Genomic DNA, 12954 nt, shown 5'->3' with positions numbered 1-12954 from the left:
ATCATCCTGTCAAGAACAGATACCTTCTCCTACCCAGTATCTCTTTCCTTTTACACAGCCCAGAAGTGCCTTACAACAACTCTCCCTCTTTGACCGCGAGCTGAAACATCTTTTTGACAACACAGTTGTCCAGCAATGACTCCACTCGATTTTGTAGCCTCCTGCCTTGTTGTGACTTCTGAAAACTGCTTTTCCTCCTAAACATAACCCTTTGGTCTGATTTGATCTTAACCTGCTCTGGCATTCCAGAAACCTGCTTGACTGCACTCTAAAAAAACAACAAACCAGAGGGGTGGAGGAGAGAAATTAAGCGCTCCAATTAGTTTTAATCACTGTACGCACTGAAGAGCTTTTTAAAATTACCAGACAGCTTCCAATTTGCATAAGCACAGGCTTGCTGAACCACAGCACTGGGAACTTGTAAATTCACTTTGCAGTGATTGAAAGTTGCTCACCGGAGTTCAAAGATTAAAATGTAAATAGCAATTTGGGCCAGAGTATCAAAACTGTGAGAGAGAACAACTGGCTAAAAATCTATTTAAATATTTATCTTCGTACAAGAGAGGACAAATAAACATTTCACCCTCAACAATTGAGTTTTTGTAATCTCAGTTGTTTTCCATCTGAGTGCAGAAAGCTGTCTGTTGCCCTGAAAACTTCAGCAATTTGTATGTGTAGTTACTGCATAATCCTTTGCCACATATACTTCCTTGGAGTGAACCATCTAGAAATGATTTACAAGCTCACTTGTGAAATTTAGTTCAACATTCCTATAAGCAACCGGTGAGAAAAGTAACATAACTTCTTGCACTAAACTTTCTGACTTTTCATGGTCACTAATTAATAACAGTGCGTGCTATGCAATTAGTACACTGGAAGCTTTCTGTACCATTCAGAGACACTGAATGCACACTGATGTGTATGACGTGAAAGTCAGCAGGATCCCAAGCTGCTTGGCACCTCTGAGCAGAAGACCTCTGAAAAATGTGGTGGTTTTGCCCTCTGACTGGTTGTGAAGCCACCATGGATACAGGGAGACATTCTGTGCTTTTCGTGCCTCGTGATGACACTGCAGTTAGAGGAGGTTTTCTGGCTCTTGGTAACCTTTGAAGTCAGTACTCCATGAAGCTATTAATTCTTACAAAGCATTTTAATGGCGGTGTATACTAACTGCAGGTGATCGCAAGGGCACAGAATACTCTGTGGAGCAAATTGCAGTCTTCTTGGATATAAGGAAGAAGTTTTTTGCGATAAGGGCAGTGAGGCACTGGCACAGACTGCCCAGAGAGATGGTAGTCCATGGAGACTGCCAAGGTCAGGCTGGATGGGCTCTGAGCACCTGATGTAGCTGTAGGTGCCCCTGTTCATTGCAGGGGGGTTGGACCAGATGTCACTTAAGGGTCCCATCCAAACCAAATGATTCTAAATTCCTAAACTCAGTAAGTTCTTCTCCAAAGCAGGAAGATACTGCAACATAATGAAAATGCTGGTATGCTGGGGACAGACTGCACTGATATTTAGGTAAGGGATAATGTCCCTCTTGCACTCTGCCAGCTCCTGATGACAAAGACTTGCTAAGCAACATCATGCTTGACTATCAGTCAACAGCTACAGATCTATCACACATAGCCCCTGCATCAAAAAACAACACAGATGAATCCCTCACAGGCAGCGTTAGAGGAATTCTCCTCTACAATTCATGCCAGTATAACTGGCTTTGCCCAGTCAGCACTGAGACGAGAAGCCATGCACCTCTTACCCATCGTACTGACCTGGCTATCCAGTCCAAGCAACAGAAGCATAATAAAAAAAAGGATTGCCCAAAAGGTGGGCAGTGGCATCATGGACACAGCTTTTGGGTAGGCAATGAAGGCCAGGCCTGGACCTAGAGAAAGAGAAAATAGGAAAGGGGGAGGGGAAGGGAAGAGAAACAGTAAGTGCCAGCTCTTTGGTATAGGTAGCACACTCAAATGCAGGAATGCCTGGTTCCATTCAGATAAATCCAAACGCGGCTGGAAATACCAGAAGTGAAACAGTTTGGCTCTTTTATCTGAAAACGAAGCACACATGACTACAGCAGAAACCATAGGCCAACCCCCGAGGCATTGCTAACTGATCGCCAGTTTTAACATCTGTCTCAAACATGCCGGTAATGGAGGTGTTCCTACACCTGCCCACAGGGACACAGGTCAGTTTTGGGGTTGGGGGGAGAAGGGGTGACCCAGGGGAATGGCAGAACCCCACAGCTAGCCCACGTGGTCATGATGAAGGTGATGATGATGAAACCCTTTTGTATGCAGGGAAGGGACTCTGCTCCAACCATTCCCAGGGGCCTTCGCTAAGGCAACCACTGCCTCACTCTGGACACAACTTCCAAAACCAGCTTTTTAGAGCGGGGTTTGCACTCTCAGAGACAGCTCCTTTGCTTCTGCAAACCTTTACTGCTGCACTGATCAGGCTAGTCCTAGTTCTGTCAGCTGGGGTCCCTGAAACAAATGCCTTCTGCAGTTAGGAGTCCTGCAATGTCACCCGGCCAGCTTAGGCAGACCTGCCATAGTGACACTGAGTATGAGCAACATGACCCACAGATGTAGGTTGGGTTGCAACAGTCTGGGGTCGCCAGGGGGTTGGGACGAGAGCCTGGCTGTTCTGCCCTGGAAACCGAACGCTTTTGGTTGAGTGCTCATTCCTAGCCTGGCTCTTGCTGCACTGTGGACCACTCACACTCACACACCGAGCATACGTGCAGTGCTCTCACATGCTGATCTGCAAAGAAATGGCCTGGAGCTGTGTGCTATCAGCTATGGCTTGGGAGAGCCTCTACTGAGAGAGAAGGAGCCCTCTCCAAGTGGGAGACAGGAACATGGGGAAGCAGGCATTTATGGCGAGCTCTCAAATTGGCCACAGAAACTGAATTTGAGGGCAGATTTAAATGCAGATTAAACGCAGAAATACCTGACTCAGCTTTAAGAAGCCTTGAAGATTAACACTTTCCAATTTTGAAGAGGATTTAAGTAATTTTCAAAGGTATAAATGATTTATTTTTTAACTGCTGCAGTGTGGGGATAGAACTCTGATCTCTGACCTGTACAGAAAAATCTCTAAGACTGCTCTTCCTACCTCCCACTTTTCCTTTCCAACAAGAGAGATGGAAAAAGCAAGAGAAAGAGGTAAAAAAAGATGATTTTTTTTCTCAAACTAAGGAAAACTTTAAGTCATCGAAAAATATTTGCACAGAAATAAATACAAATTAGCCAACAATCAAGCAACTAATTTTATTTAAAATGAAACACTGCTAAGATTTTATGAGACAAAAGATACCAAAAAATGGTGAATGTATCAAATTTGGGGGGAGAGTTGTATTTTTCCCCCAACTCAGTGGCTACAGGAGGTCCTCCCTCGGGCAGAACTGCTACTAGATGACATTTGCAGTTGTGTGTGCAATTGATGAGACAGATGTAAAACTGCTCTCCTCAAAACCTGCTGCAATTCTGTATGCTTTGGCCATTAGAAGTGTCCCTGTACTGCACTACAGTCAAGTAACAACTGCCCTAATCCCTCTTGCAGCTTTTATGTTATTGTATGTGTGGTGAAGTATTTCTTTCAGTCAAACAGAAGCGCAGTATAATTTAAACTGGACTCACTATGATATTTTTGTGCCTGCAATGCTTTGCTTTCTCCCTTTAAAATCAGATGTTATTTATTAAAGGCCTGACTTCATTGGGAAGCCGAAGGGGGTTTAATTTAACTCTGGTGTAAGCCTATTAAAGCCAGTGGAAGCCAGCAGGAGCCACCCCTTGCTGATTACAGGGTGTGCTGGGAACACTGCTACAAGGCTGAATTTGGCACAGGTAGAAAAAAAATGTGGCCCTGAGCTTCTTCTGCTAGCAAATTTATTGATGTTCCCTGGATGGCAGGAGGGCAAACAAAGAAATAAGCAGGGTCGTGCACAGGCCACAGGGGACTTAACACTCCGGGCAGAGATGAGGGCAAGCAGCAGGCACTGCCACTGTGGAAGTATCCTCTCCCCAGTGCTAAAACTGAACAGCGGTGCCTCTGCTCACCTTTTTTCTGACCCCAGGGAGTGGTTCTGACCTCGTGTCATGAGGAATCAAAAAAGAAAAGGTCCAAAAAAGAGGCTGAACCACCTGCTGAACGTCTCTGCTCTGAGAAGTCAGCCCCAGCTCCTGGATGGGGGCTTCCTCCAGGCCCTGTATGTGTCCCAGCGGGACGAACTGGTCTGCAGCAGCTCCACACCAGAGCTCTGCTGAGGAAGGCAGCAAAGAAGGCCATGGGAAGTGGTTTGGATAATTTTAGTAATGCTTACTATCACGTAAAAACGTGGCTTACGATTTAGCCAAACCTCAGCCAGAGATGATGGACAACTCACTGAACTGCTGAGGTGGTTGCAATGCCTGGCCACCAGCAACTAGGGCTGGACTGAAATGAACTAGAAAACCTCAAGAAATCAACACAAAAATAAGCCAGAAACCAAAAGTGAAGTTTAGAAGCCAGTCAGTGCCCTCGTTGTCTCAGCTACAAAATTGGGATTATCATACCAATCTTCTTTGAAAAATGCTATGTAAACACGAAGTTTGACAGTCAATTTGCATTAAAAAAAAATTAGTTAAGAATGCAGTGCTGCTATAAAATTGTTTAATTCTTAAAAATGCCAAGCAACAGGAACATCGCTGCCTGCTTATCGGAGATTTAATTAAATCAAAATTAGCATAAAGATTGACCAGAAAAAAAAAAGTACAACCACATGCAACTATTTCAAAATGCTACTCTTGGAACGGATCCATCTCGATATTAAAAAGAAAATCGTGCTATTTATGATTCATTCAATAGGATTATTCCCTTGCTTCCTGTTTTCAAACAAAGCAATCAACTCGGGATCAAAATAAGCACTGTGGCCAAAAGCGTTAACTAATTGCACTCGCATGAGGTTGGCCAATTGCAGCCACCCAAGAATCCAGTGGTGCCACCAATGCCATTACTTTCTCATTTGCTTTTGTGAACTGAGATATTTTTTCTTAGAGACTGAACTCCTGGAGTCATACGATTAAGAGATCTATTGAATTTTTCTTCATAAGAGCATGCTTCCAGAGAAAAGCTTTCAGTACTATGCAGGAGAATTAAAATTGAAAGAAGAAGGAAAAAAAAAAAAAGAATCAGAAAGAAATGTCAAAAGTGCACTCAGATGACATTACTGTTATTTGAATCCGATTAGCTTTAAGATTGCATCACGGCTGTTGAGGCCTGATTCATTATATTTGAGTTGTAATTCCCATCTAACCTGCCTGTGCTGTGTGCAGATACATTGCTACACCTGCCCTCACAGACAAGACATGCATGGGGAAAAAATGTCATCTGTCACAAATGTCACAGGCTGTGGGGATTCAGCCTCCTTCAGCTGCACGTGTGTGGCTGAACATTAATGGGAAGAACACTTCTGAAATAAGGGAAGAATAAAAGTGTACACCCAGTTTCAGAAAGAACTTCTCACAGTTATATCAACCTCATCCTGGAGCTACAGAGGACAAGTGCAGGACTGAGACAGCTAGAGTTCCTGTGGATGGCGTGATCCACAGAATGCAGGAGAGGGAGCTCTCCAGTTTCTCTGCCTTTCAGTGAGACTCAGGAATATATGCATGTATGTCCCTTCCAAAGGCCAAGATAATACTCCCACTGCTGTGAGCAAGCGAAAGCAAGCTATGAAAAATGCATCGCTACTGGCTACTTGCATTTGAATGAAAATAAAGGTAGTCTGAAAAGAAGGATGGAATACATTTTTGAGTCAATGATATTTTGGACCCTAGATAATGGTGTGGTTATCGTACCTATGATCTCAACTCAAATGGATCAGAACATTCTAGGAAATGTACTCACTGCTCTGTTAATCAAGAGAGTAATTAATACAACCCCACTAACCATCACTGCCCTCGATGGAAGCCCAAATCAACAGTGTGCTTATTGTTCTGGAGATCATGGGAAATCTTGTTCTGTTTTTATTGCTTAGATGTTAGCTGATTGAGTCTGCAGAACTTTGCTCACACGCTAGGCGGCAGTGCCCACCACCACTGCCACCAATACCATCGTACCTGACTCTGCCACATCAGCAATGTTCACCCCTTGCTCTTGTGCCATGAAGCCCAGGACGGAAAAAATTGCGAAGCCAGACACAAAACTGGTACCACTGTTCAGGCATCCCAGCAGCAAACAGTCCCTAAGTCACACATATGTCATGGAGCAAGTTAATTAAAAAAAAATTAACCCATTGTCCCTACTTTATTTACATCATTTAGCTAAAACACTAAACCCCCTTAGATGGACACTTGCCTATAGCAGTTGTATTTGTACTTGTTGTAGCTCCCCAGGGAAGTCATTGCTCCTAAGCAGATTGCATATGAGAAGAAGATTTGTGTCCCTGCATCTATCCAGACCTAAAGGGAAAGACAGAAAGACTATTACTAACAGCACTGCTGCATTGCAACCCTCAACACAAACGCACAGTTCAAACTATACAATATCAACAAAATAATTGATTCCAATGAGGGTGATAGCTATGGGATCAGGGAGGGAGGGGAAGAGAAGAGAACATCACATTTGCAAACTTGGCTTTCGAAAGGAAAAGAGAATCGTTAGCATCACAGCCCATAAGAACATCACTCTTCAACAGTTCCAATATTCTCTCCCCAGAGAAGCTTCGTATTTCTGATCTCTTAGTCATTCAGCTGATCCTTCCTGTTGGTGCAACAAAAACTGTGCTTCAGAGCAATAGGAAATGCAGAAGTATTTATAAAACTGCTCGTTTCTGTTTTAACTCGTTTCAATTAGAATCAGCTGACAGTGACTAAACCGAGGATGTGAAAAGCTTGAGAAACACTTTCTTTTACTTTGTTTATTTTCTTAATTTTCTAGCTGTTTTTGTAACTGTTGAAATGCAAGATAAAAAGCCACAGGGGTGGGGGGAAAACAAGCAAAATACAATGCACTGTATAAGATGCGTATCTGACCTCGGTCCCACGATTCTTTCTTCTGGTTATAGTTTAAAAACATATACAGAATTAAATAACATTACAATATGAACTAACTTAGTAGATACATAGGAGGACATCAAAATGCATCCAGTGAATTACATCTGTTCACTTCTTTCTGCAAATGCAAGCCTGCTAACATCAGTAGAAACCACCAAAGAAACGGAATAAGTAAGAATGAAGACTGTAACCCTTATTTTCTCCCCCCCACCACTGCTTTCCAGCACCCTCCTGTCTGGTGGTATCTCCTTGGAGATGATGCTTGTGGTAGACTGAGGGAGGGGACCTGCCAGCTTGCACAAATCTCTTTTACATTATCAGCTAATACTCTAGGTTTAAGGCTAATAGTAGATTGTAAAAATGATAGAGTCCCATAAAAGATGATGCATTCATAAAATATAATGTCTCCTATAAACAAGGGATCTTACACAGAGGGCAAGATTAGAGAATGAAACAAACTTCTACAGCATTTCTTTCAATTACACTTTTCCTACTTCAGTTATTTACCTACCATTGGAGTTTTGTTTTAACCAAATACTCAGTAGAAAGAAATAGCAAGGAAAGACATTATGCTGTCTCACTGTGATAATCACTTCAATGATTTCAAGGATTCCTAGTTTTCTGTTTTTGGTTAGGGGCAGGAGTATTGCTTTGTCTTTAGGTTATTTTTTTGCATTTCTCACATGACCCCTATAGGCTGCTGTGCTGAAATGTCCCCATACTTGTCCTTTGTGAGCACAGACTCTTTACCTTCATATCCTATAAAAATGGAGTAAGTCTAGCTGCCACTCACCAAGGCAAACTATCTTCTCTGACCCTCAGAATGCATTTTTCTCCACCTTATCGTATTACTTCATTCACGTCTTTCCCAATCTCCTCCTTCAGAGCAGTAGGTACTAAGGTGACACTGGTACTCACAGTTGCTGTTTGTTGCTCCATCTGTGAAGCTCACGTTTCTCTCCTTTGAAACTAGACTATGCTCATTAAAAAAATGCATCTCCCTTACCTTACCAACAAGAAAGCTGAGATTGTATATAACAGGACAGAGTTTACAGCCTCAGAGTCCTTTGACACACAAAAAAATACACAGGCACACACGCACACACATACGAAAAGATGCATTAACACATATAACAAGTGCCTTCTCAAGCAGATCTCTGGAAAATACAACCCAGCATTAATGTTCATGTTATATCTGGACCTCAAAAGACTGTGGAAAAAAAATCTACTGCCATTACATCACCACCATATCACCCTCCACCATCCCTCTTTGTGCAGGAAATCATCCCACTCCCCACTCCTGGTTCCATACCTGTGGGTCAGCTAACCGTGAGATATCAGGATAAAGATAAAACTTGATGCCTTCTGCAGCTCCAGGCAGGGTCACACCACGGATGAGCAGAACAAGGAGCATGATGAATGGGAACGTGGCAGTGATGTACACTACCTGGGAATACAAAGAAATCATACGGTTAGTCTGTGGCATTTGATGCTACACCTCCGAAGTTAAAACAGAACCAACAATGGGAATTCAACACAGGGACCTCTTCTGGTTTTCTTCAGCTGTGTGGCTCTGCTGCTAACTTTGTTTGCTGTGCAGCCTCACCACCACTCCTACAGGCAATTGCAAGGAGCACTTCATTTGGATGAAGATAATTTGGTCCGTGCTCCTGCATCTCCCTTCCCTTCAACTTGAAGACATTAAACCCTTCTTCAGGTTGGCCTCAGCCTCAACAGTGGTAATTTCCAGTTCCATAACTTTTTTTTGCCCTTGCTGCTTACTCAGCAACACTATTATTGTAAACTAAGGCTCCATTCATGCATTTTTGAGAATATCTTCATTATCTTTAACTTCCATTCCTACTCTATTTGAGTAACAGCCTGCTTCTTTTCTTCGTTATCTTTCTGTTCATTTGATGAAAGAGCCCTCTGCTTTAATCTCCAGCATGAGGGCTAATTTAGCATGCCTTTGGACAGTTCTATCTTTAGACCCACACTTTTTGACCTCTAACATCTTGTTTTCTTTGCCCATCAGTGTTTTCTCTCATTTTTCATATAACTGCTATGTTACAGTGAAGAACCTCTACAGTCCAAGAAAGGACTTTTTTCATAGTCAGATGATCCCCCCAGGTAATTGCAGTTTGCTGACTTGATTTAAAACGTATTTTTGTTTTCCAGAATTTGTTTAGCTACAGCAAAGCTCCTGGGATGCGCCATTTTTCTTTCTAAGTGTGTCCTCTGAGAGTAACCAGGAGAACTCAAAGCCTCCATGGCCATAATAATTCATGGCGACAGACTGGTTTTGCAGAACGAAAGGAAACCTTTTCACACAGGCTCTTTTAAATTCCCTCTCTTGAAATCTCTGTGTATTTGCCCCTGACAAATAATATGACTTACACATTAGCCTGCTTTCACCAAAGCTGATGGATAATAGGTGGTTTTCTTTGCTTTCTAATTTTTAATGTGATCCAGGTCTATGATAAATTAAAGTTTTCTTACCAGAAAAACATCCCCATATGTGCTCACAAGAGCTGAACGCACAGCACTTACGAAGTGGCCTTTGCCCTCCAGGTAAGGATTCTCTTGTAACACTGGAGGAATTTTTGAGATCAAACACAACTACTATTTTTCCCCATAATTTAGTGTTTATTTGTCCAACATGCTACTACGAGATTTAAATTATTTCCCCCCACTCTCCAAAGACCCATTAACACACTGGAACCCAGGGAAGTGCTATAAACAGTGATCTGCTAAAGTAAACAAGACTTCTCAAATAATTCAAGTGCTCCATTAGAGTTTACGGTTTACTTTTGTTTGACCCCAAAGTTAATGGAGTCAACCGGAGACTTTCCAATGGCTTTGCTGGGCTTTGGCTCCACACCCCTATGAGCTCAGGCACCGTGGAAAGGAGGCAGTGAATTCCTACTGCCAACTTTGTCTTAGAAGATGAAAATTTTGCTGGGTTTACTCAAAGTAAAACCTGCCAGATAGCTCATTTTAACAGACCTGTTTTCAACCTGTTAAATTCACAGGGATATGAAATAACGTGCCATAGGGAACTTGGAAAATCCCTCAGAACTACCTTAACCTTTACCAAGCAGAAACCAGGCTCACAAAAAGTACTCCAGCAACGTGTGCTTCCACTCTGCTGCTATGGGAGGTTTATTGTGCTCTCCTTTACTGTAAAATTCACACCATCCCCTCATCGGGTCACATCAATCAGCAGGAACAGAGAAGCAAACATTTTTGTCAACATGTACTTTAGAGGTGGGGAAGCTGTTCTCTGGGACAGAACTGGCAGGAATCCAGGACAAGGCACCAGCATGATTTTAATGAGGCTCCGTGCTAAAATCACAGAAAGCAACATGGAAACGACAGTAAAACAAGCAGTTTAGTCAACAGTGGAACTAATAGGGACTGGTCTCCTAGAGAATTTTTTCTCCCTGTTGATTCTGCAATACAAAAGGAGATAAAAGTGCTAAAAGCTCACATTAGCTCTCTGCTCTCAACTTCCCTAAGGTCTAACAAAAGACGAGTTCACGCTCCAGCTTCTTCTCAGCTGGGACACAAACAGAGTCGCTGTCTTCCACCCAGCTGACCAGAAACGTGTGCAACTTCACATCCTGAGACCTCTCCATCTCTGTTAGATTTACCCAAAAAACTGACTCAACCAACAGGTTTGAAAGTTAGGAGAGAAGCAAGGCTTCAACGGCCTTTTCTCAGGGAACAAGGCTTAGAAGCACTACTGCATGCGAGGGGATAACATCATGCTTCACATTGTTTAGTGACTGGCCAAGAATGCTATAGTTTGTTTCTTGCACTGGAGTAGGATGAGGTGCGGGGATGATGTAACTGTTATCCTTTGGAGAAAAACATGACTCCAGAGAGCACACAGTAAGCCTAAATCAAAAAATATCCAGGATCTCTGTTAAGGACAGTGCCTGTAAACAAGCACCTAAGTTTAGTCTTCTCTATCTACACAGAGCTCTTAAGTAAGCAAGCAGCATTTAAAAAATGCTATGCATCCAGCATTTTCCACTGGCTTAAAACATCCCTACCACAGCTATGTTAACATCCATCCCATTACACTGAGAATGAACTTGGCTGGTGTGAGAGCACGGGCAGGGAGTGCAGAGCTCCGTGCATCATAAGCCTAAGACTCTCCAAGCTCATTACGTGCATCAGTGGGATGCTTGTCCTCAGAGAAGCAAGACATGCCAGTGTCTGCTTCTTGATGCCATTCCAGGAATGGCTACTCGACTCACAGGCATTCTGGGCACTGGCAATGGCTTTCCAGAGGCAGCTGAATCCAAATCCCTGCTTTACTCAGTGCAAAAATGCAACTATTTGCAAGGAAATTATGAGCATATTTAAGAAGAACATTACTTTGTATCCCTGCCGCCTATTAACTGCAGTGATTATAAAAAGGGTGAAAGAGCACTTACCTTCCCAGTGGATTTGACTCCTTTCCAAATGCAGAAGAAGCATATCACCCAGACAAGGAGGAGACACAGTGCCAGATCCCACTTGATAATACCAATATCTTCAATCCCCGAGGACAAGCTCAGTACATTGCGCCTGTGAGTATGGAAAGAAACAAAACAAGAGAAAGAGGCAGAGTGATACTGAGTCTTGTTGTGATGTCTGCAAGTACAGGATGGTGCTTGGGGCAGCACGTGTATGGGTAGACCTCAGCCTTCTGCCTGCTAATTCAGAACAGCTTAAGCGAACAAAACTAAGCTCTGCATGCCTACATCTCCCCTAGCTTTGTGGCACCCTTTTGTTTAATATGTTGTGCAGCATTTCATGTTAAGCTCTTTTAGCAGCCCACAATTACCTCAGTATGCGGTGAGAAACTATTCTGAAATCAGTGTGGCTTTTGCATTTGCTGCCTTGAAGGTGTAAGATAAACTCACCCCAGCACTGCCTCCCTCCTACCTCCAATGCACGTATTTCTTACCATCCTACACCCACGTCTCTTCTCCTTTCCATCACCCCCCATGGCCCAGCACACAAGCACTGTCTTGCCTGCACTCAGTGCCCACTCCCACACCCTGAGCTAGCACAAACTATTTGCTGAACTGTATTCTGTCACTTAGGTTAATAAATAAAAAGAGATTCCTATTTTAAGATGGGTCTTAGGGATTAGGGCCAGGGTTAGCTTTTTACGTGGATCCAGCTCAAGACAAACCACTGAAGTTTGTTTTTTCCTTGAATTAATTAAACATTTCTGTTTGTTTGTTTCAACTAGAAAGGAAATAATAATGAATGAAGTCACTGATGGAAAATTTGCAATTAAGTTTTTGGAAAAAACCTGAACTGATCAGCTTAATAGGACTCAAACCTTCATCCATCTGTTTTCGTGACTCTGTTTGCCAAATTCACTCGGATTACCTGTGTGAATGTGTGCTCACATCAAACGCTTTATTCTCCCTGAACGTGTGTGCATTTTGTTATGGGAAAGGACTAATGGCACCAGACAGGGTAAGTCTGCCCTAATCAGCACAGCTATTCAACGAAAAACCCCTCAGTAATGAATGTCTGGCATAGATTTGCAGTCCTGGTTCACCTGAGACTAAAGAAATCAAGGAAAACTCACTGTGAATACACAAAAGAAGAAATCACATTTATAAGACAAATTTCTGCTGCAACCTCATGAGAGGTTTTTAGGAAGTAGATGCCAATTTTCCAATTTACGGGCAGTTCATATTAAAATGTAAAAGGCGGCCTATACAGCTAGCTCTCAGGAAGCAATGAATAATTAACTGCAAACACATTTTGGGATAAGGATATCTATGAATGCATTCAGCTAAGACTTCACTGCTTTTTATTACGGGAACTAAAAGTGAATGGCTGTCTCACCCAGAATATGTCCCAGCAGCCCTGTCCAGCTCTCCTGGAAGGCACCCCGTGG

General features: G+C 42.8%; 1 protein-coding gene across 50 annotated transcripts in view; it reads right to left on the bottom strand.

Moving 5' to 3' along the window:
* Positions 1-12954, bottom strand: part of SLC6A6 (solute carrier family 6 member 6) — an 86572-nt gene that overhangs the window by 13049 nt on the left and 60569 nt on the right. For all 50 annotated transcript variants that reach the window (XM_046899913.1, XM_040646237.2, XM_040646238.2 and 47 more), the window contains 5 exons: positions 11486-11618; positions 8353-8487; positions 6343-6446; positions 6105-6229; positions 1773-1885 (listed from right to left, as the gene is read on the bottom strand). In XM_046899913.1, coding sequence (XP_046755869.1) covers positions 1773-1885; positions 6105-6229; positions 6343-6446; positions 8353-8487; positions 11486-11618 — 610 coding nt within the window. The remainder of the gene's footprint in view (positions 1-1772; positions 1886-6104; positions 6230-6342; positions 6447-8352; positions 8488-11485; positions 11619-12954) is intronic.

Source organism: Gallus gallus, chromosome 12, assembly GCF_016699485.2.
Source record: "Gallus gallus isolate bGalGal1 chromosome 12, bGalGal1.mat.broiler.GRCg7b, whole genome shotgun sequence".
Lineage (NCBI taxonomy): Eukaryota > Metazoa > Chordata > Aves > Galliformes > Phasianidae > Gallus > Gallus gallus.
Note: the sequence above shows the minus strand (reverse complement) of the source record. Positions and strands in the feature narration are given on the sequence as shown.